The sequence below is a fragment of the Theobroma cacao genome, chromosome 3, assembly GCF_000208745.1.
Source record: "Theobroma cacao cultivar B97-61/B2 chromosome 3, Criollo_cocoa_genome_V2, whole genome shotgun sequence".
In the NCBI taxonomy this organism is placed as follows: domain Eukaryota; kingdom Viridiplantae; phylum Streptophyta; class Magnoliopsida; order Malvales; family Malvaceae; genus Theobroma; species Theobroma cacao.
In genome coordinates this window covers 1913464-1938251 of record NC_030852.1, presented here as the reverse complement: position 1 = coordinate 1938251, position 24788 = coordinate 1913464, and the positions used below count along the sequence as shown (strand labels likewise).

The 24788-nt window shown below is 30.9% G+C and overlaps 2 protein-coding genes across 2 annotated transcripts; one reads left to right on the top strand and one right to left on the bottom strand.

Annotated features, from left to right (window-relative positions):
* LOC108661104 (leucine-rich repeat extensin-like protein 3) lies at positions 8594-10448 on the bottom strand. The gene is made up of 2 exons (XM_018116983.1): positions 10401-10448; positions 8594-9734 (listed from the first exon to the last, which is right to left on the bottom strand). The coding sequence occupies exons 1-2, from the start codon at positions 10446-10448 to the stop codon at positions 9180-9182; spliced, it is 603 nt and encodes a 200-aa protein (XP_017972472.1). The 3' UTR covers positions 8594-9179.
* Positions 11355-12719, top strand: LOC18604077 (protein PLANT CADMIUM RESISTANCE 3). Its single transcript, XM_007036408.2, has 4 exons — positions 11355-11649; positions 11774-11845; positions 12152-12361; positions 12451-12719. Exons 1-4 carry the CDS (start codon positions 11469-11471, stop codon positions 12528-12530), a joined length of 543 nt encoding a protein of 180 aa, XP_007036470.2. The 5' UTR covers positions 11355-11468; the 3' UTR covers positions 12531-12719.

The window sequence follows — 24788 nt, the reverse complement described above, 5'->3', positions numbered from 1 at the left end:
TTTTTCTAATAATCTTGACTCTTTATTAAATTTGAGTATATTGTATATGATCATGATCTTAATCCACATTGTTGTATCTAAAGAAATTGTAGGAGTGAGGACACAAGAATAGGTTTTAACCTTTAGGCATGAAACATGATTTTTTTTATTTTAATTTTTAAACAATTATTTATTGTATTTTAATAATTATCTAATTTTTAATTGCGTGGAATTTATCAAAGTATTATATTGAAACAACATAAAATCCTTATTTATAAATAATAAGTTCCAAGCAATTTGTGTTAAGATTCAATAATTTGAAGAAAAGAAGATTTAAATACTAAACCAATCTTTGACTTTTTTTTTCACTTTTTTTGAATAAACTTTTTGTTTAATTTTTTTGTATCCAAATAAGTTTTTATTTTATGCTTTAAATTCAAGGACGATCTTTTTTAGCCCTCAAAGATAAAATGTTTTCGAAAATAACTTTCTTTTTAATTTTAATTATTTTTAGCCAAGAGAAAAGATTTTTGAACAAAATTACCCTTAATAAAACCTTCTCATATTCAACGTGTTGAAAAAAATATTATTATATACCATGTTGAAAAAAAAATTTACACGTCATTTCTTTTTTATGATTACAAGTAACAAATAAAAAAACCTAAAAACTAATTATCCAAATTAGAGGATTTTGGATAATATGTTTTTTCCAAATCTGTTTCATCCCATCATTGACGTTGAATAATTTTTCAATACATCTTTATTTTCAGGTCAAATTTTTGTTTATTTTAAACTTAATTTCTATCGTGAAAATGTTTAACTTCAAGAGTTTATATCTCACTGAAATACAAAAAAAGAGAACAAATTACATTTAAAAATGTTGTTATTACATGCTATGTTCAAAAAAGTATTGTTACAGTGAAAAAAAGTTATTACACGTTTTAATTCTAAAAATTTATGCTATAGTAAAATACAAAGAGTAAGTTACACATCATGTTTAATAACAAAAAAGAAAAACAAAATGACACTGTAAGTTTAAGTAGATGTTACATATCAAAACTTTAGCAACAGATGTTACACGCCAGATGTTAACACTAGATATTGCACATCAAAACTTCCTTCTTCCTAGTGATGTTACACACCAAGGCATGAATCACAAATGTTACACGTTAAGACCAAAGCTTTGCACGCCAAATGTTAGTACCAGATATTACACGCCAAAACTTCCTTCTTCCTACTAATGTTACACGTTAAGGTATGAATCAATTTATTACATGCTAAGGCATATTCTACCAAACTTGAATTATTAAAACTCAATACCAATAAACCCAAGAACTTATTGTTACTCATCATATCATGCTTGTTGCTTTGTTAGAGAGCACAACAGACGAATGACGAGAAAGAAAAATTGAGAGTATTTAATTTGTTTGAAATAATTTTAAAGATATTTTTGTCATCTCATAGTTAAAATTGGATAAAAATAATTAACTTTATATTGAAGGCTATTTCTAAAATAGGTTTATGAAGATGACTATTTCTCATAAATTTTTTTATATTTAAATAGACTCTTATATATGTTGACAATAGAAATCATTTGGATTTAACAACCATTAGGCTCATAGCCAACTGATATAACTTTTTTAACACGGTAAAATTGGCTAACTAAGAAAAACTTTCAACCAATACGAAATTATTCCAATCAATCAATTTCAACATGTTAAAAAATTTGTGTCATTTAGTCATGATTGCAAAGAATAATAATTAACCATGAGCTTAAGGAGCATTAAGGTTATATGTGTCACGAGATTTTTTTTTTTTTGTCAATATAAGAACTTATTTAGTTAAAATTTACAGAATAGGAATTTATTTAGATATAATAAAAGTATAAGAATTTTTTTTTAAAAAAAAATGAGATAGTTGAGGAACTTATTTAAACCTTGTTTCATTGTTATTTATGTTATTTTTTTTACTATTAATGTTTTATAAAAATAAATAAGAAAAAACAAAATATTAATATTATATTTATTTTTAATACACTCTCATGGAAATTATAAGAGATTATTATGTAAGTCAACTATTCTTGAGGAATTAAGGCTCAAAAGTTAAATTGCTAGACACCAGCCTAATAAAAACCCAACTAAACCAGTTATAAATATTAAATGGGTAAAATACCTTCACCCTTTTAACTTTTAGTCATAATTCTATGCGGATCTATTAGCATTCGGGAGGTGAAATGAATAAAAGGACGGGGGCGCTCAGGAGGGAAGGCAGAGCAGAGCAAGTTGGTGGGAAGGGGAAGAACAAGAAGAAAAAAACATGGATTTCAGGAACTCTAAGTTTGGATTCAGAGAGAGAAATGGTCTGAAACCACTTATGATTTTAGTTCGAAATCATAAATTTTCTGATTGAATATATATGTGTGTGTATATACACACACACACACACCCCACAAGCGTGTATCGCTCCTACTGGGAAATCAATGATCAGTAGCAAGCAATGACACTTTTCAGATCAGAGGAGCAACTTTGGAATCAAGCAGAAGAATTGCTTCGTGTTAAATTCATCCTTTGCTTCCCACAGAGTTGAACTCGAAAGCTATTTGCTTATCCTAATCCACCGATTAGGCTCCAAGAAACCCAAGTTTGGAAATTTGAACTTAACACGCTCCATTAAACAGTGAGACAAATTCTGAAAAAATCAATTTAGAAAGAAACAAGCTTTGTTAATCTCATGAAGAGGTTTGATTTCGATGACTGCGTCTTTATTCCACTTCTCCTCTTAATTTCCTCGTTATTTAAAAGACATAAATAAAGTTTCAACAAGATTTTCGCAGGCTTTGGGCGTTTGAACCTACCCAGAAATTACATAGGTAATTTATGGCACAGAGTAGCAGAGAGCAGAGGAAGTTTCATTGCTACTAGTCACTTTCTAGGTTACTTTGAATTTTCAACTTCTGAAATGATTCAGTTTTCAGACACAAGTTAATAAATTAATAATTTTTATTAGGTGATTAAGACAACCCATCAATCATCAAACAGAATTATTTCACTTGCCATTTTTCTATAAAAGCTTCTGACACTCACTCTTTTCTTCAGCTAGCCAGCACCTGAGCTCCGGGACATGACCAATCAACCCTCGAACAGCTGACTCTTCTGCTTCTCCAGTTTTGTTCTTATTCACTCGATTTCTCGTCCCTTTGGTCTTGTCAAACATGCTTTATTCTACATTGAATTTAATCTCCCAAGCCAGTTCCAGTCATCTCTTTGTATTCTGTTTCTTCAATCTGATCGTTGTTGTGATCCTAATGGGCCCAAAGAATCACTCCAACTCGGATCAGGGTTGTGAAAGTCATCTCGCTCCCCCTGCAAATGATGAGCAAGATGTGCAAGGTCTGCCTTTACTCGATAGCAGTGAACAAGACATGAATGCCAATCCTGGAGTGTTATGTGCCTCCGAGACAGTTACCGAGGAGACCAAATTAGAAAGTGAAGATGATCATGGTGACAACAATGATGAACTAACGAAAAGAATAGAAGAATTTATTGCTAAGGTTAAAAAAGACCAGATGGCAGAAATGTTAATAGACATCGATAGTTTAGCTCAGAGACACGACTGAACCAAAGCTATAAGTATTTTCAATTATATCTGCAGGTGGCCTGACTCCTTTTTTAATACTGCTGGATCATGGCTTCAGGACAGTATACTTTTTTTTTTTTGGTTTAATAAAGCTTCACGGAAACGACCTTTGGAGCTGATAGTCGATAGTATGGAAATTCTAATCTGGACTTCTGTTATGTAACGGCAAGAGTTTAAGTCTGAAATGATTAAACCCGGAATAAAACTAAGTCAATACTCATTAGTTTTGGTGCTTTAAGGCCACTTGTTTATTTATTTATTTTTTTGGGGGGGTGGTGNGTGAGTGGGTTGCGTGGGCGGCGGTGGTGTTGAATACACTCATCTTACTGAGAAATACATCAAGCTCTAGATGAACCTAAGCAGCAAGGACTTAACCAAGAACAGAGAGTAAAGCTGAGAGACCATCCTTACTCAGAATGAACACCAAGAAAAATGGGGGTGCTTGGATCAATTTCTCAGGACACAATCTCCTCTTTGACTTAGTGGCAACCCTGTCTGCTGTCAGATTTTGCTGTGTCTTGCTGGCTTTCTAAAGAGAATCTCAAAATCAGTTTCAGGAACAACCTTCTGAAACTTCTTTACCCATGGCTTCCAAAAACAGAGCAGAATTCACTATCTCTTATAATTATAACCATGCCAGCCTTCAAGTCATTCTGGTTGAATGCATCATCACTATTAAATTTAACCCAGTCCTTCTCAGGTGGATGATATATATATATATATATATATATATATCTCCATTGATCTTGTGCTGAATTCCTGCAATTCTCTTTCTAATTCTGTCCCTTTGCTTCACATTCTGCTACCTTTATGTTTTCCCAGGGGGATGCTTCAGCCTTAAGAGTTGTAGCAATGGAATCTGATCAAGATTATTTAAAGATTACCTCACACCCAGCCTTCCATATCCCCCCAAACCATGAATTTTTCCTTTCTAAAGCCACCTGGCGACCATATTTCAGTAACCCGTTTTATCAATTTCATCCTTAATGATAGCCCTCAAAGAATTATTAGACAAATTCAAGACTGAAATCTATAGTTACACAGTGAATTTACCAATTCACAAAGTAAAGAATGTGGGAATTAATCAACAAATAAATTATCGTCAGTGAGGTAATTAATTTATATATAATTGGAAAAAAGTGCCATAATTAATTATATTTTCTGATTAATCAATATGCTACTCAAGTCATCATTCTGATTATAATTAAAAATATTTTAATTTAATTGACTTTTTCCGAATTATATTTTAAGATATTTGAAATAAAGAAATCCTAAACCCTTAACTCTTGACTTATTATATCAATTTTTTATTATTATAAATTTCTATTTACCTCGAAAGAAAAATGAATGTAGGTGACAACGATTTTAAAAAGAAAACAAATTTCATATATTGATCTAAAAAGAAATTTACAGAAATACCAATCAAGTCTCTAACTTCATTCTTTTAAGCAGGAGACTTAGTACATCATATGTGACGAATTTAATTCATAAAATCCATTAATAGTAATAGAATAATTGATAATATATATAAGTAATAAGATATATAAGAATTATCCTATATATTATGTTTTACAAATATTTTCTTGGAGAAGAAAATTGGATATTCTTGTTCAAAATGACAAGATTTAAATCTTAGAAAAGTTTTTTTTCTATATTTTATGTTTTAAAGGTCTCGTTTTTCTTTAAAATAATATAAAGAGCCGGAATTTTGACCAAACATACATGGTATATAATATACTATAAAATATCCTACTTTTAATTATGTATACACGAAACATATTCTTTTGAAAAGAAATACATACACCAAATATTCCCTTATAGTTTTATCTTATTTTAAACTCCCTTGGTTCCCTTTGTTTATCCACTTTTGACTTTCAAAAAAAAAATTACATCTTTATGACAATATTGATGTACAATATTATTTTTTAATCACAAAAAGTAAAAATAAAAAATTAATTTGGAACATCAAAAAGTAAGAGCAATACATGTTCATATAATTTGAAATTTCTCAACAAGAAAAATGGATAAAAAAAATAGAACGGAACAACAGTTTTTCATGATTTTATATATTACACTAATTAATTATATGAAATGACCCGTTATTCGACTTAGTTCTTCAATATTTACGATTTTGCTTGCTAATATAACTTCAAGATTATTTATCTAGATGCACTAAATTTCACCAAATTATTTAATTGGGGGATTTTTTTTTCATTTAAAATTTTTTTAATCATTTTTAATTAAATTGTTTTTACTGATAAATTTCATCGAGATTTCATCTAAAAATAGCAAAATTAATTTCCATCGATAATCTGATGAAAATTCATTAAAATTTTTTAACGAAATTTTTTCCGTCAAAATAACCAAAAATTTTTTATGGTGTATCACAATTAGTTATTAGCTAAATCAAAGAAAAAAAAATCTATTACCTAATAAAAAACTACACTAATCAATCAATAAACATTGACTGAATTAAGAAACTAAAATTTAACGAGGGAAAATACATCTGGAATTGCGTTGGATCAGGTTTGCACTTTGAAATAGTCATTTGAAATTTTTGTTATTCCATCATTCTTTAAAAGATAGTGCTAGCTTAGTGAACGGACCACCATACCAACTAATCATTCACTAACTAATTAACTACCTTTTGAAAAGAAAAAAAAATTATAATCTTTCATAAACCTCAGACAAGTCAAAGACAACCTATGATTAATATTTAAGTAGAAGAATGCAAGGACAAGAATTTCACAAGATAGCAAGAGAACATCATAGTATCCTGTCGTCTTTTCTCATACCCTTTCTGCTTCTAGTCTTTTTGGTGAGCTAAGATGAAATCAAACAACACCCAAGGAATGAAATGAGCACCAGCAGTGCCACCAGCTGCAGCCAATGTTCAGCCGGTTCCAACCCAAAATTCAGGGCAGTGGTCCTCTGGTCTTTTCGATTGTTGTGAAGATCCAAGTAACTGTAAGAGAAAGCGACCATGAGCTTGCCCCCCTTGTTTTTTCATGCATATTTTATCTTCCTGCATTTTGTTACTTTGTTTGCCTGCATGTTAAATTGAATGTCTATTTTGTCTCTTACTTCGTAACGTTTACCATTGAAGTGTAATAAATTTACTTAAAGATTATATTTCAATGAGAGCAAGTGTGGAAAAATTATTTCATTTAAAACCAATAAAATAATATTTTATATTAACCTACACGCGCACGCACATACACATATACACTTATATATACATACAGATATACATATATCTCAATTATTTTTACTATGAATTTAGTGCCCTCCATTTGAGTTTGGAACACCTATTTTTCCTTTGTTTAACTAATATAAAGAAAAGTTAATCTTTTCTTATAAAGAAAAGGTAATTAAGCAAAAAGAACAAATTATTGGGAAGTCTTTCACTCAATGGATGATGATTAGTGGTGGAGTCAGAATTTCGTGTTTGGGGAGCGAAGAGTTAAAGACAATATAAAACAATTTATATGAAAAAAATTTATATAAAAATATACAAACAAATCCTAAAACTCATTCAAAAAATCAATCTTAATAATTTTCTTAAAAAATTAACTAAAACAATCATAAATAATTTAATAATGATAATAATCTCAATTTTTAGATAAACTTAACAACAAACATAAATTAACAAATATAATAACAAAAATCTCAATGGAAAGCAGTTCGTTAAAAAATATTAAAGGCTATCAATAAATAATTCAATAGGAAGCAATTTCCTAAAATTAATCACAAAAATTAAAACACAATATCAATAAACAATTTAATGAGAAAGCAATATCGAATAAAAAACTTAATTGTTCACAAGAATATAAGCAAATAAAAAATACAAATAATTTATAAGAAAGCAATCAAACAATCCCCAAATAAATAAGTAATAACTAACACTAAGTACTTAATCAAATTCTTGTTTTGTTGCTTTCAACAAAAAATGACTAAGACGGTAAATCTTAAATAAAAATCACTAAGTAGAAATTATTAAATAAAAAAAATTTAAATTGAAAATATTAAAAATAAAATAAGCAAATAAATCAAACTTACCAATAATCATGACATAAAAATTGAGTTATTAACTAAAGATTTTCTCTACAAATAATACTGGCAAGCAAAAAAGTGTAAAAAAATTTTTTTCGTTTCTATAGTATTTGGTAAAAAGAAAAAAAACAATAGGGGATGGTTGTGAGGTTTTTGAGAAGTAAAATTTGAGAATAATTTTAGTGCAATAGGTTTTATTTTAGTCCTATTAAAATTAGTTGTTAACTAATTGTTGTGGGACATCTCACTAAATAAAAAATTATTATAGGGACAAAATTATAAAATTCTAAAACAATCAAAATATGTTAGAAAAATTTTTAAATCTTTGTGGGGACGAAATTATTAAATTTTAAAAACTAAAGTAAATTATAAAAATTTTGAAATTGTTGAGGGGGCTGGGCCCCACTGGCCTCCTCCCCTCCGTCTCAATGATCAAAAGCTAGCTATACTCATTTGTAAAAAAATTGTTCATACCATCAATAATGTATACAAATAACAATAAATATTGTTTCAATTCTTTTATAACCAATAGATTGAAAAGATTCACAAAATTCAATAGTAGTAGGGTTGTATACTCCACAAACAATTATATTATAAAGTTAACATATACTTATTAGTTACATAAATACATATAGTAATCTTACCCCATCAAATAATATGATCCATGAATTCCATACTTCTAAAATGTTTCCAATTTGCTTTCATTTACCGATTATAAATTCCATATATATGATTTAAACATGTATAAAATGTTGTTTTCCATGAAGGCTTCATGACCTTTTGCTGTGCTTTTATCACCTTTGGCCGAAACGTCGAGATCATTGACAGAGGGAAAACATGTAAGCAATCTCAACTATCTCCTCTCCGTACATTTGTTTTTATGTTTATATGATGATATGATTTTTTTTTTTTGAAAAGAAGGAATAACTGAATTCTGGAAAATCATCAATACTAGTAAAATGTTCATCCGATTACACTATAAAATGACAAGAAAAAAAGAAACAAAAGTATGATAATAAAAAAGAAGAGAATAATAACAATAAAAACCCACAAACTAGCAACAGCAACAGCAACAAGAAGAAGTGTTACCAGCTGCTGCCTTTGTAAGCCTGGATAATTATGGTTCTCAAATTCATCCCTATACATACAACTACTCTCTCTTTCTCTGCCATTTTTATTTCACAACTCCAAATATCCATAACAATTGAAATAAATATGGGAGAGAATTTCTCCTCTTACCTCTCAGTCTATCTTTCTCTCTTCTTTCCACCCTCTTCAACAACATTCTTTGAAGAGTTCAAGCCCACAGTTTTCGCAAGTGATAGACATTTTATCAATCTCTTCCATGAGCGATGAGAATTGCTCCCAAGGAGAAAGAAGAGTTCCTTTGGTCATAATGAAGTGCAAAGGAGAGGAAAAAGAAGCCGTGATGATAGCCAAATACAATTTTTGTGACATTTTTTTTGGGGTTTTGTGATGAAGGAAAGGTTAGAGGAAAATTCTCAAAAGAATCAATAGAAAGGTGGTGGCGGAGGTGAAGCGTATGACACTCCAATTACCGGCGGCAATGGCCCCTCATATACAGGAGCTGGCGGTGGCGGGCTTTCATAAACAATTGGCGGTGTTGGTGGCAGTGATGATGGTGGGTTTTCACATGGGACTGGTGGTGGCGGTGATGGTGGGGGAGATGAATGGTAATGAACTGGTGGTGGTGGTGAGGAATATGTTACAACCGGTGGTGGTGATGGCGGTGGTGGAGAGTACTCCACAGATGGGGGTGGAGGTGAAGGTGGTGGTGGAGAATGGACTGGAGGAGGTGGTGGTGGCGGCGATAAGTATGGATAAATTCGTGGTGGAGGTGAATGTGGCGGCGGCGGTGGTGGCACTGAATAATGGGATGGTGGTGGGGAGCTATAGTAGTAATGAACTGGCGGTGGCTGAGGTGGTGAGTTTGGTGGCGGAGGAGGTGGGGACCTCACGCAATATGAAGGTGTTGGCGTTGGTGAAGGCGGTGGGGGTGACGGATAAGTAGGTGGTGGTGGCAAAGATGGGGGAGGCGATGGTGCCTATATTTTTCTTTTCTTCTTGCAGCTCCTGCGGATGCAGCTCGAATTTACTACATCCTTGGCAGCTTTGGTTGTGCATTTTTTTACTGTTACCCATATCGAACTAAACTAAGAGCTCTATTTACACTCAAGGAAGAACCCTGCAGGGACTGTGTCGTTCACTGGTGTTGCATCCAATGTTCTCTTTGTCAAGAGTATAGCGAGCTTAAGAGCCGTGGACTCGAGCCCTCTATAGGTAAAATTAAATAAGAAATAAAAAAATAAATAATTTATTTTATATACGAAATACTAATGGTGGCGGCATTATTTTATTTTAAAAAATAATTTATTCATTTTTAATATTCTTTTCAGTTCTGTAAACTATTATTTTTTATATTGGACGGCTGTAAATTTTGATAGTGTATTTTTTTAGATATTGAGGTTTCACATGCTAAAAGATAATAAAACTATCTATATGCATTTGAATTTTTTTATGATCTAAATTAATTTCATTTATTTTTATCAAAATCTCTTTAATTCAAGATCTATCTTCGTCACAGGTTTAAAAAACATGTAGCTAGCACATTTATAAACTTTTCTGAATTTTCTTGCTTGTCCGATGTGATATTGCATCTTGTCTTTTTCCTGCATTTGTCATGTAAGCATTTTTGCCACGTCCATAGGTACCGTATCATCATAAATGTCAATAATTGTCCAGTCAACAAGAAGTGTCATGTCAATTTAATTACAATGTCACGTTAATATATTTAACGGTTAAATTTAATAATATTAAAATTAAAAAATGAAATTAGTAAATTGACAAAGCATAAAGACTCCATTTATACAAACTATTGTACAAAACTAAACTCATACTTTATGTAGAATACATAGACTAATTACATAGTTTTTCTTTTTTTCTTTTGTATAATTTAAAAATTTTTATGTTGAGACGATGGGTGTATTTTATTTTATATATATCATAGTTAAAGATATAGATTAATTATTCATTCGCAGTCATGGATTATGTAAAGGTTTATCATGAATTTTATATCAAAATTTGATAAATTCCTATACAGTTCTTGATTATGATAGAATAATTGTAAGATCGGCTATTTTGCAATGACTTGAGAAAAGTCTATCATAATCTATATTAGTTAGTTAATTCTCAATTCTACTTGAGAAAGAGTCAAATTATTAAAACCCCATCTTTCAAGAAAATTTTCTAAATGCAACTTGAAAATAAAAATTTATTAGTAGGTATTGCTGTCAAAGAAAGTTTTGTTGGATAGGGACTTTAAATTCAAAAATTAAGTGGTCAAAATTAAACTTCCATAGACATTTTGATAAAAAAAACAATATAATTTTGGGTAGGTAACAGGCAAATTCCAACTACTTGCATGGTCAAGTACTAAAAAAAAAAAACTTTTGTTCCAACCATCTTTGCAAAAGAAAAACAAAAAAACTAAGACTCAAAATTTCATTCCTGGAGCACAGTTGGAGTTCTATATTATTTGGTAGGAAAGCCTTAGACTACAAAACAAGAACACCTTTGCCCATCCCTACATGATGCTGACAGTCTAATATAAATAAATAAGTTAATTATTACTATCAAATTGGGTCTCATTAGAGTATTACATTTTTAATTTTAACTTAAGCAGACATATTCAAAGTTTTCTCAAGCAAAAATTCAAAGTAGTTCCATTATAGTGTTGCTACCCTTTCATTCTAATTTTTAGTGATTCTTTGATCACTAAAATGTGTCCAAATAATAGCGGAAACCCAAGGTCAACTCCATCGAAAGCACCACCAGCAGTGGCTGAGCTGCCACCATATCCCCCTCAACCGATACCTAATTTTGCTCCTACGGCTCCGGTTGTGAGCAAACCAAGTGACTGGTCCACCGGCCTCTGTAGCTGCTGTGAAGATATCTCCAGCTGTGAGTCCCCCTTTTCTACATCCTGCTTTGATTTTCCTCTTTTCATTTTTGTCTTAAAAATTTTCTCGAATAACTCTATAAATAGCAAATTTAACCCTTTTTTCGTTTGTTTCTCTGCTTGAAGGTATCACTACCTGCTGCTGTCCTTGCATCACATTTGGCCAAAATGCCGAGATCATAGACAGAGGAACCACAAGTAACTCCCCAATTCGATCTCTTATCCATAATATATAATAATATTATTAATTTAACCAAAGAAATTATCAGTTTAAGCTTTTCAAATTAAACCGTTGGTCTGTCGATAAAATAAGAATTGCTTAATCCATATCAATCGACTTTAAATTAAACGTCTATCTTAAAATAAATATGATATTAGAGTAAAGATTTTTCCGTTCGTTCATCCGTTTGTAATAGATTTGTTATTCCTACCTGTGAAGAAGCTCATGCCATTGAAATTTCTGTTCTCTATTTGTACTAATTTTTCATTTTTTTGGTTTTGCAGGTTGTGTTGGAGCAGGCCTGGTCTACTATTTGCTAGCTCACGCTTGCTGTTCGTGCTTGTACACATGCACGTATCGAAAGAAATTGAGAAGCCTCTTCGGGTTGAAAGAGGAGCCTTGTGCTGATTTCTTCGTTCACTGTTGTTGCCACTTCTGCGCCATTTGCCAAGAGTACAGGGAGCTTCAAAGTCAGGGCTTCGACCCTTCCGTAGGTAAATTCACTACAATCGAATTCAATCAAATTAAGCACCATCCTTCCCTTTGATCATGGGTTGAAGCGATTTGGCTTATGTTGGACCAGGGTGGCTTGCCAATGTTGACAGGTGGAACCGAGGTGGAGCCATGGCGCCTCCGACTTTTGCCACCGGTATGGCTCGTTAGACCTGAGTGCTTGCCTGTTGGACTTTCGGATTTCTATCTTTTGTGTATTAGCTTTAAATTCAGATACTGAAATAAAAAAACAAAAGAAGGAAAATAAATAATTGTAATGTCAGGGAAAGGGAAATTAATTTCTATTCACTATAACTTTCTGTAAATTAAGATATACCGTAATTGACATATGTACATGCTCAATCATTACTCTTTCTTTTTGGTGTCACGTTTATATAGAATTTAGGGACAGTTTTTTCAGTCTTCAAAGATAAGGTATTTTTAAAAATAATTTTTTTTAATTTTAACTGTTTTTACTTAAAAAAATATTTTTAGATAAAATTATCTTTAATAAAACCTTCTCATATTCAAGTGCACGTATTGAAAAAAATGTTGTTACACGTTATATTGAAAAAAAATTGTTATATACCATTTTTTTTTTTAATTTCAGGAAATGTAATAAATAAAATAACTCTAAAAGTTAATTATCCAAATTTGAGATTTTAGATAATATTTTTTTATCCTAATCTATTTCATCCCAACAATAATGTTGACGTTGAACAACTTTTCAATACATCTTCTTCCATGTCAATTTTTTTAAATTTTAAACTTTATCTCTATCGTGAAGCTGATTATCTCCAAGAGTTGATGTCCTATATATTTAAAAAATGTTGTTATTAAATGCAATGTTCAAAAAAATATTGTTACATGTCATGTTGAAAAAAAATTATTACACGTTGTTTAAGTCCAAGAGTTTATGTTCTAATGAAATACAAAGGAGCAAGTTACACGTCATGTTTAAAAAATATTGTTATTACATGCCATGTTCGAAAAAATTTATTACATGATATTTTGAAAAAAAAAATATTGTGACATGTAGACATGTACAAAAACATATTACACACCATGTTATATTTAATAGATTTATTATACACCAAGTGCATTAGAGTTGTTACATACAGACATGACGTGTAGTAACTCTGAGCAATATTCTAATTTACAGATTTCATTTCACTTATTACTTCAACTCATCAACTTTTGAGTTTTGTGAATGTAAACTAATTGTTGATTTTTCAAGAAAATTTTACAGAAAAATAAGAACTTTGAAATTTTTCAAAAAAAAGAAAAAGATGAACAGAGTAAGGAATTTGGAGGAAAAAACTCTCTCACCTTCATTTAGATTTTTTAGATATATATATATATATATATATATATAATACAAATATACNATATATATATATATATATAATTACAAAATATCAAAAACCACTAATCCGTAGATGTAGCCTCGAAAAACAAAAAATCCAAACTAGTTTTATTTGATCAAGTTTTTTTTTTTTTTTTGAATTTGAGAAAAGGGAGATTCGAATGATTATCTAAGTAGGGAAATCATGTATTAATTATTGAAACCAAATATTAGTAAGCTTACAAGATTGAAGTCAATAGATTGAATAATTTGTAATGATATATCAAATGAGTTTGATTATTTGATTTTTATATTTAGAAACCATCATCATTGAATTAAAATCAAATTGTTACAATAGCAATGATAATGAGAAGGATGCTCATTAATTTTGAGATACCAATCTGAATCTGATTAAAATTTAACTATTAATATTCTACTCAAACCCGATTAAGAATCAACACCTAATACCCAAACTTAAATCCAAAATAAAAATTAATTTTAAATTAATTTTATATATATTATCAATGAAAATTAAATTAATTTATTAAAGTTAACTCATTAAAAAATCAATTAAAATTTAAGGTAAAATACTTGACCCTTTTAACTTTTAAATATAATTTCACGCAAGTCTATTAGTATTCGAAATAGACAGTCCGTCCAAAAAATATCTTCCGTTAGACACAGAAGTCCTGTCATCAGTCTCTGTTTATTTGATAAATTTTAGGACAATTTTGCCCTTTTTTTCAATGTTTTTGTTGAAACTAAGAAGTCCCTCAAACCAGAAGCTAAAAATCTAAATTTTTTGCTAAAATGCTCTAGATTTCTTGCTGATTTAATGGCACTTTACAAAAGAAGAAATGATAAAACTAATCGAGGAAAAAGATTATTTCAAGAACAACAGAGGATTAGTTAAAATCCCATATTTCTAATTGAAGTGCTCCATATTTCTTGCTGAATTTTAGCACTCCACAAAAGAAGAAATGATGAAAGGAATGGAGGAAACGGATCATTTCAAGAACTAAAAATGGATTTTACCCTTTAAGCTTCTATTGTCTGCAATCTTGCTAGAGAACTTCCATTTCAAGAACCACGGATAGATGTCATGGAAAAGTTAGTGGGTATGGTAGCTAAAAAAAAAATAAAAGTTGCAAAATGATCTCTAACTCTTCCATAGCATCCATCTGTGGTTCTTGAATTGATTTAAAGTAGGGGCGAAATATGGGAAAAGGGAAGAGAAAATGAAGGTTGACAGGTTGCTCGAATGGTGTTTGATTAAATGCCTCAAAGAGATGGGATGGGAAGAAAAAATAGAAAGAATTCGAGGCTTTTAAATGTAATTTTTGTTTGATAAAAGTTGTTATAAATTGTTGAAATATTGGATGCAAAAGTTGTTGTAAGTTGTTGAAAATTGAATACAAAATTGTTGAAATATTGAAATATTAAATGGACATAAAGATAGCAAAGCAATTCAATATCTTGAGTTTTTTGTCTTGTGATGCCAATTATTTTGAATTAATCATAACTTGTTTATGATACCTTCAGTACTTTCATAGTAGACTTGAACACAACAAATGATATCAAAGTTAATGCAAAGGTTTTTTTTTCCAAACAAGTGATATCATCTTTGCATTGATATTCAATATATATCTTATACAATAATTGCATCAGGTCCCTTGTGCACTTGAGGACTACTATCTTCCCTAAACTTTTGTGCACATGTGGACTACAAGCTTTACAAAATAAAGTTTACACAAGAATCTGAACCACTACCAACGAGTCCAATACCAAAGTCAAGCATCTATTTCTAATTTCCAAATAATGGAAGACAAAAAAAGACAAAATGTTACAAAGCATCCATTGTTAATTTACATTCCACTCATCCATCCAAACACCACAAAAAAAAAACCTAGAACTTTGTATCAAATTAACATTCACATATCAACAACATTAGAGACATTTGTTTGTGTCCCTCCAGCACCATTAGTATTCATTACTGAGGTAGAGGTAGTATGGGAAACAAGTGCAATAAGGGCTGTAGATCTAGTAAATGAAGGCCTCCTTGCACCACCATGAGCAAGGACAGATCTAGCACCACCACCAAGTCCTAAAGCTATAATTGGTATTCTTTGCACACCAGCAGGTCCTCTTAAAGTTCTTGATGTCACAACTCTTAATGAAGACCTAGCAACAACTCCTAATGAAGACCCAAGCAAGGTATTTTGCTACAATTTAAAACATAAATAATGTATTAGATACATTAAATTATGTATATAATGTAAAATACTAAATCACATAATCAATGTAGATTACCTTTTTATTAAGTTGCATTAGAACCTTAAGACGGGTCTTTCTATTATGACCAAGTGAGGAGCATAAGGTGCACTTAACAATGCTACTCCTCCTAGAATTGCCATGTCCAACTAGTCCTTCCTTGAGTTCTTTTTTTCTATTCTTCTTGGGCCTACCAAGTACACAGCGAAGCAGTGGAGGCTCCATTGGATCTACTTGCTCTCTGAACTCAGCCATGGTGATATCAGGTATGGGGTGAATGTACTCATTGTATGCCAGCATGAACTTTTCTTTAGAGTAGTAGTTGTCACAATGTTGCTCTAAATCACCCTTAATGTGACCTATGCAAGTTGTTGCTTGCTTGCAAGGAATACTTAAAATGCAACCAAACACAAGTTAGTAAACCCTAAAATATGCAACCAATTAGTGTATACATGAAATATGTTGATATACCCTTACTTTAAATATTACAAACGCCACATGGACAAGTTACCCTTCTTACCCTCAAGTTGACAGTATATGTCTTGCCACCTTGAAACACACGAAACTCAAAATCTGAGTTAAGCACAACCCTACAAAACCTGCCACTATACTTGGCAGAAACCAACTTCTTCTTAATTTTAGGTGTCACCTGCCTCTCCCATTTGCAAGCCTTATAATACCAATCATAAAGCCTCTTCATTATCTTGACTCTAATTTCTTTAAACAAAACTAGAATGGGTTTACTCCTCACAAGCCCAATCTAGTGGTTGAAACTCTCAACCATGTTGTTGGTCACATGGTCACTCTTCACACTTGGGTCAAAGATGTGCCTTGCCCACAATGTGAATGGTTTTTCCACCAACCAATTGTATGCCTCTACATTTTCAGCTTTAATCTTTATCATGGCTTCATTCCAATCCCACTAGTTATATGCTTTTACAGCTTTCCAAAAGTTCACCTTCATGTCCAACCTCAAATATTTTTGCCTAAAATTTCTATAAAGGTGTCTAGCACACCTTTGAGTGGCATGGGACATTATCTCTGTAATTATATCATCTAAACCCTACTATATAAGAATAAGTAACAATTAATAAGTAATTGAAATTAACAAATTAAGTGTAAAATAATAAAGGTTTAGGGTTTACCTTTCGCCTATCACTCATCACTATCAATTGTTTGTTGAAGTCCCTAATGGCAATATTAACCAAGTTCAAAAACCAAGACCATGAGCCATCATTCTCTAACTCTACCATAGCAATAGTAGCAGGAACAAATCACAATTCCCATAAATGGTAATAACAAATAGCAAAGCCCCTCCATATGGCCTTTGAGGTGGCAACCGTCAACCCTAATGAAATGCCTACATCTTTTGTTGAAGCCTTTCCTTAAAGCATTAAAGGGCAGAAAAAACCTTTTGAAAGTTGGGTACATGCTCAACTCAGGCCTCTCTCTTTGCATGATGGCTATGCTCCCAGGATTTGTATCCTTCACCATCTGGGCATACAGGTGCATGTAAGAATCGAACTCATCATGAGTCCCTTTAGACTTCTCTCAAGCCTTTTTCTTTGCCCTATACAACTTCTTAGAATAAACTCTGACTCCATACCTCTCTTGTAATTCATGTTTCATCAGATTTTATGACATATTTGGATTATAGTGCAATTAAGTAGCAAGCTTGTTAGCAATCCAAGTAGTTGTAGTAGTAAAATTATTGTTACTGATCCTAATGCAAGAGTGTTCATTCCCCATCTTCCTGAACTTAAAAATTTTCCTATCCAAATATATATTTGCTTGAACCAACCACTCACAACCATTTCCTTTATAGAAAGCCTTGAACCTAGTTTTCTCATTTTTTGCTCTATACAACTTTATCCCTTCCTAGATCATATAATCAGCCATCACCTCCCTAAAGTGTTGCACACTTGTAAACAGCATGTTGTCTGTTAATACAACCTTTTCATTCTTATTAGGAGCATATGGTATGCCTCTAAGGGACTTATCTACTGTTCTACCCTCATTGTCAAATTCATCACTATCCTAGTTCCCTTATTCTACATCAATGCCAATATCATAAACAAAACATCATTCTTTACATCTTCTTCAACCTCAACATTTTCTACATCACTATCCCAGTTGCCTTAAAATTCCTCACTTTGTATCTCAAGCATCCAATATACGTTTTCACTAGATACATCCTTTCCATCAACTGAATCACTACTTTCGCTATCTAAATCAATACTTTCCTCATCACTAATACCAACAGTAGCAAAATGTACTTCACCTCTTCTACTTGCACCAACTTTATCTCTACCTTTAACGCTAAACCCTCGACCTCTACTTGAACCTAAACGACCTCTACTTGAAGTTCCAACTTCAATCTCTATTTCAACTTTACTTGAAATAGAGTCACTAAGCACAATACAACTAGGCTTACCAATCCTGCCTCTGCTAGCACCTAAACCAGCATTTACAAGTCTAGCAAAGACACATACACTAGCATTTTTTGCAACAAAAGTCTTACCAGATCCCATTGTCTATAATGAAATAGTAGGAATCAGGTCCAAGTACAAATGAATTTATTTCCCTTCATAGACTTTAAATAGCTTCAACACATCACCATCACTCTTCAATTCCAACACCTTCTTTAATTTAGGGTGTTATGCAATAATGGAGACTCTCATTCCAACTCTAGCATTGGAGTCGTTCACCAACACTTCAAAGACATCATTTGTTAACTCTATGTAGGAATATCTATCTAGATCAACATTGTCGATAGTCATCATTTCTCTATCATGGTGCACCACCAAGTCATTCAACATCTTCGCCATGTCCAAACTTGAAAAACCCAATTAGAATAGGTTAATAACTCTGAAATATTAAACAATAGCCTTAAACCCAAATGCTAACCCTAAATCTCAACAAAATTAAAACTTATTTTTAAAACCTCCAAATTTGAATCTGAAAATCCCAATTCTTAAACCTAATTCCTCTGTTTATTGATTTATGGTTAAGGTTCTACAATTGAGGATTCAGGGATAGTGTTTGAGTTCAAGCCTAACTTCCAAAACACTAACCCTAATTCCCTAATTTAAGGTTTTAAGGTTTTAGGTTTAGGTCACAACCCAACCCTCAACCCCAACCCTAATCCAAACCCTCCCAAACCTTTACCACATTAACAACAAACAAAAATCCTAAACCACAAAACCCCTTCTAACACATGAAGACCACACTAGCAAAAACCCTAAACCACAAAACCCATTCCCACGCATGAAAACCACATTAGTAAAAGACAACATCCCTAAACCACAAAACCCTAACCCTAACCTTGGACAGAACAACTAGGAGTGAGCAAAATTCAATCAAAATAATCGATTAATTCGGTTAATTCGATTTTAGTTAAATTGGTTAAATTGGTTAAAAAATTCAATTAAATCAATTTCGTTGATTCGATTCGGTTAAAAATTTTTGAAGTCGGTTAACCGAATTAGCTGACTTTGAAATAAGTATATAAGGGCTTTTATTACATGTATGCACTCACACAGATATTCTATACATATATATGAATGAAGGGCTAGATTTAATCATCAAGAAGGATTTTTTTACATGAATTAACTCGCACATTCTTTCCATACTTAAATATGAATATTGATTTAGATTTAATCATCAAAAAATAAAAAATAAAACACATTTTATTTAGATATTAATATTATTAAATATTTATATAAATATAATCATATAAAAACTATTGCAAATGTAATGCAAAATATAATGAAAACTATACACTAAGCTTAAGTTATGGATATAACTTATTATATTAACTTATTTTTATATTAAGTTATTAATATATTATACTATATATAGTATTTTTTTAATATACAGTATATAATCTATACTACGAGAGACTATAGTAACTTATCTTTTTATAAATTATTAATAAACTATAGTAATATAGTATAACTTATATTAATAATTTAATATAGTGACTTATTAATATATTAATGTTACTATAGTATAGCTTATATTACTAAAGTAACTTATATTATTATTAGTATCTTATAGTAATATAACTTATATTAATAATTAACTATATTATAATATATAACCATATATTATATATTATATATTATATAGTATACTTATCAATATATTAATTAGTCAATAACAATTTACTATTATATATAACAATGTACTATTATATAATACTAGAATGATGCCCGTAGCTACGCCACGAAAAATTTTACAGAAAATATAAATTATGTTGTATTTAGAGAAATAGATAAATTGATATTAATTTCAAAAAATATTTGATTGCCTTTTTCCTTTCTATTCATAAGAGTGAGTGTATGTATAAATTTATTTACAACTTTTCGTAATATATTATTATACAAATTTGCAGGTTCAGTTCTCCGTTGCCTTTGAGTCCACACGGATCTACTGATTTTTATCGAGTAGGCAGAAAGCAAGAAAGGGTTTTGACACACTAAAGGTTTTGTTTTGTTGGCATCTTGACTTTTTGACTCTCATCTGCGGAAGAGGTGCTCATCCTGAGTGTGCTAGAAAGTGGAGTATAAGTAGAGCATTTAATAATATAAAATATAGATATAACTAAATATTGAAATGATATAATTCATTATAATAATTATATCAGCAAATACATATTCCTTTTATAAGACAAACATATATGGTTGAATCTGTCCTTTGTCCTTTGAAATTTTCATTTGTTATATGCAATGATTCAACGTTTAATTAGAAGGGTATCTTCAAAAGTAATTTATTTGTAGAGAAAAAGATAAATTGATATTAATTTGAAAAAAATATTTGTTTTGGACAGTTTCTTAAGTAAAAAAGATAACAATCTAATCAAAAGGGTTCTTACATATGGGTACTACACCATTAATGTTATGTTACAGAATAATATTTTGTTTGTGAATTTGATGATGAAGTTTTAGTTTTCTTACATCAGTACTGGTACTTTTTCATCATGGGTACTATACCAAAATTTGTTAGATAAATATTTCAATCCTTTTGCACATTCATTGCATGCATTGTAGTATCATTCATTTGGTGCTTCTATATTGACTATCGTTCCTGTGAGCTCAAATTTCTTGTTCTGAAAAATAATGTAAATGTTATTGTTAATTTACAAATGATTCTAGGTAAATAAATCTTTGTTGCTAAAAATATGTTAGTATAGATAGATTTTTACCATTGTTTTGCTTGGTTCTATTGCCAGCAAGTCTTTAATTGTTGCTTTTTGGACAGCGGTTGGTTGAGTAATTTGTAGGAGATTTCCTTCTTCCATTTTTTGCAGCTGGGCTTGAATTGGTTCATTTTGGTATATGTAATTTTGTTTTGTCAGTGATAAGTAGGATGCTTTCTAGTTCGTTTTAAATTAAATAATGTAATTCTTCAGCTTGTACAACATTACCTGGTCTTTAGCTCTTTTACTTAAGGAATAACATGATCAATATAAACTCTGGTTGCAGAGCAGGAAGATGCGTACAATGATCCTACAAAATGTAATTAGTTAAATAACTGTGGTTTTTTATGGTAAAAAGCTATTATGACTGCATAAAATATTTGTAATGATCAACTTACGCATATAGGTCTTGATCATCAATCCAGCTATAGCAAGAACAGTGTTTGGCTTGTTTCAAAGTAGTTCATCTTCATTTATTTCCAAGGCCAATTCTCCATACAACACAACTTTGATTGTATTGTTACTATGAAAAGTTTATAAGAAAAGAAACATCGTATGTAAAACAGTATATTTATATTAAAATGTTTATCTTTTCATGTAGAAATATTGATGCAAAAATGTATTATATATTCCTTATAGTAATTACTTGAGATTTTGTAGATACATGTTCCTTTTAAGAACAAGAGTGCTTCTGTGATTCAGCTAAACTTTTTTTGCAAAAGTTATTGTTGTCAGCACTCCAATGAGATCTGCCATTTTGGTATTAAAAAATAGTGTAAAAGTCAAAAGTTAAATGATTTAATATGTTTGATTATGTAGGATATTTTGTTTTAATACCTGTCAAGATGTACTTCTGGTGTATCTTGTGATGAAGTTCGGTATAGTCTGTAAAGTTAAAATGATGAGTAGGATATACAATTCTATCTTCATGAATTTCCTTCATTTCTGTTGTTTTTGAAAAAGCGATCATCAAATCACCAGGCAAAGCATTGTAGTTGTTTTTGCTTTTCGTAACTCGAAATTTGTCAATCAAGTATACAGAGCCTTCTTTCAAAATGGATTTGAATTGTTGTACATCTGAATTTCTAATCATTGCTTGCATTACATTTTTCTAGAATAGATAAATACAATAAAGTTGTATTTTAGTATATTTTAAAAAAGTATGTAGTAAAAAACATTTAAGTAAAGGTTTCAATTTTTAATAAGGTACCTTTATATCAGCAACAATGAAATCCAAACTTAGAAGTGTTTATGGATTATCTGGTGTTGTTGACTGCCAAATTCGTATGACTTTCAGTTTCATTGGTTTTGGTGGCTTGTACAATTCCAAGTCACTTAGATATTGTTGGTCCATTTCTGCTTGTTATAGTAGACTTAAAAAAGATTAATATACCAGTGCATAATGTAAATATAGTAATAACAAATGATGTGCATGTTGTAATTAATTTTCTTTTACTTTTCTCATAGAACCTACAAAATGGGCATTGATTCTCAGTTGCAGGTATGTGAAACAACAATATTTAAGGCTTAGATAAGTAATTTTGAAGATTAAAACATATATAGGTGAAAATTTTATCAACTTTCATATGAATTCAAGAAATCCAAAAAGAAATAGTTACATGCAGCACTCAATTGTAAGATGTGGAGAAGCAGCTATAGTATGGACTATCAAATAATCTTGAATTTTCATATTCTAATATCAGATATTTTAGATCTTTACTAAGCACAAAACATGTGGACTGGTTTTTGAAGTTGTTTTTTAAGAAATCTTAGTTGTCTTAAATCAATGAGGGAGATTTAATACCATAAGATAATCCTGGAACAAACCTTGAAACTTATCCAGTTTCGCAAGGCAAGATATGTAAAATATAAAGAAACCAAGGCAATCAGGAATAAAAAATTAATAATATTGACTGGTCAGAGTGATAAAGATATCAAGTAAAAGGTATAATAACAAATATATATTTAATGAAAAAAAAAGATTAAAACAATGAACTGAATTTTATGACTTGTACTCAATACATAAACAAATGTGAGCTTGACAGAAAACAGTACACAAACTGGCAATTGCATTTCATTCTAAGCAGCTCCCCAACAAAAAAAGATTCTTGACATGTAAGAATAACATTTCAAAAAAAATAGAAACGACAATTGAAAATTATTCCACATCCATTGAAAATGGCATTTATAATGTTAACTGGTATAGAAATCATTATGTCAATATTGGTTTTTTTGTTCATTATACATGAACAAAGAAAGATATGAGCTTAAAGCAGTAAGGTAGAGATGATTAAGTATTCTGTTTTGAGTTGCATAAAATTAACATATTAATAAAGCATGGATTATGAACTTTACATGCACTTGGACTTGGTAATTGTACATAAGCTTTGTCCAAATACCCCATATAACCAAAAAACCACCACAAACAGAAAATGAAACATGCCTACATGCTATCCAACTAAACTCGAAAAAATGAGCAGTTTACAGCAAAAGAAAGCAAGACCCAACCAACAGTGCATTAAAACTAACCAAAAGAAGGCACTGGTGTGTAGAAAGGAAAAAATAGTAACAAAGTAAAGTTGGTACAAAGTTACTAAGAAGTTGTTTATTATGAGAGAATACAGCCATGCCAACTATCTGCACAATGTCTTTGCAGATTGATAGTAGTACAAAAAATGGTTTTGGAGTTATCAACATAGGAGAAAGCAGTGGTAATGGAAGACACTTATGAGGGAAATGAAAAGAAGTAATACTTGAAGAAGTATCAACATGGGGAAAAGCAGTGGTAATGGAAGACACTTAGGAGAGAAGAAAATAAGAAGTACTTGAAGAAATATAGGAAGCAGTAGTTGAAGAGCTTTTGGAAAAGAGAATGTAGGAATTATAACAGGGCCTCTCTGCAAGTGAATACCCCAACAAATAAAGATTCTCGACAGGTAAGAATAACATTTCAACTAAAAATTGTGATGGTAACTGGTATAGAAATCATTATGTCAATATTTCTTTTGTTTTTCATTATACATGAACAAAGAAAGAAATGATCTTAAAGCAGTAGGGTAAAGATGATCAAGTATTCTATTTTCAGGTGAATAAATAAACAAATTATGGTTAAGGAAATTCGGATATTTTGGGATATCAATATGGGGGAAAGGAGTGGTAATGGAAGGCTCTAATGAGAGAAAAGAAAAGAAGAAATACCTAAAGAAATATTGGAAGCAGTGGTTGAAGAGCTTTTGGAAGATAGAATCCAGGAATGACAACAGGGCCTCCCTGGAAGTGAATTAAACAACATAAAAAATGTTTAGATTTCTTAGTTTTCCTCAAACCATTCATAATTGATAATTGTTGTCCACAGTAGAGAATAGTAATTACTCACTGTCTTCTTTCTATGCTTCTTATGCATTGCAACATATAGAACCTCACGTACTAACTTTATATATGATGGAAGTACCTCTTTTGGACTTGGCAGGTTAGGAAATGTAAACTGGCCAGCGGGCAGTAGAGAGGCTAACAATAGTTAGGAGTCTGATTATTGAAAGCAAAGATGTCAGAAACAACTAAATGAGAAAACTATTGTCAAATTTGTAGTAACATCTGTGTTTTATATATATAA

Coding starts and splice junctions, on each gene's coding strand:
- LOC108661104 (XM_018116983.1), bottom strand. CDS start 10,448: ATGACACTTCTTGTTGACTGGACAATTATTGACATTTATGATGATACG. Junction 9,735..10,400: donor TTGACATTTATGATGATACG/GTACCTATGGAC, acceptor AGAAAAATATAG/GCACCATCGCCTCCCCCATC.
- LOC18604077 (XM_007036408.2), top strand. CDS start 11,469: ATGTGTCCAAATAATAGCGGAAACCCAAGGTCAACTCCATCGAAAGCA. Junction 11,650..11,773: donor CTGTGAAGATATCTCCAGCT/GTGAGTCCCCCT, acceptor CTCTGCTTGAAG/GTATCACTACCTGCTGCTGT. Junction 12,362..12,450: donor GGGCTTCGACCCTTCCGTAG/GTAAATTCACTA, acceptor ATGTTGGACCAG/GGTGGCTTGCCAATGTTGAC.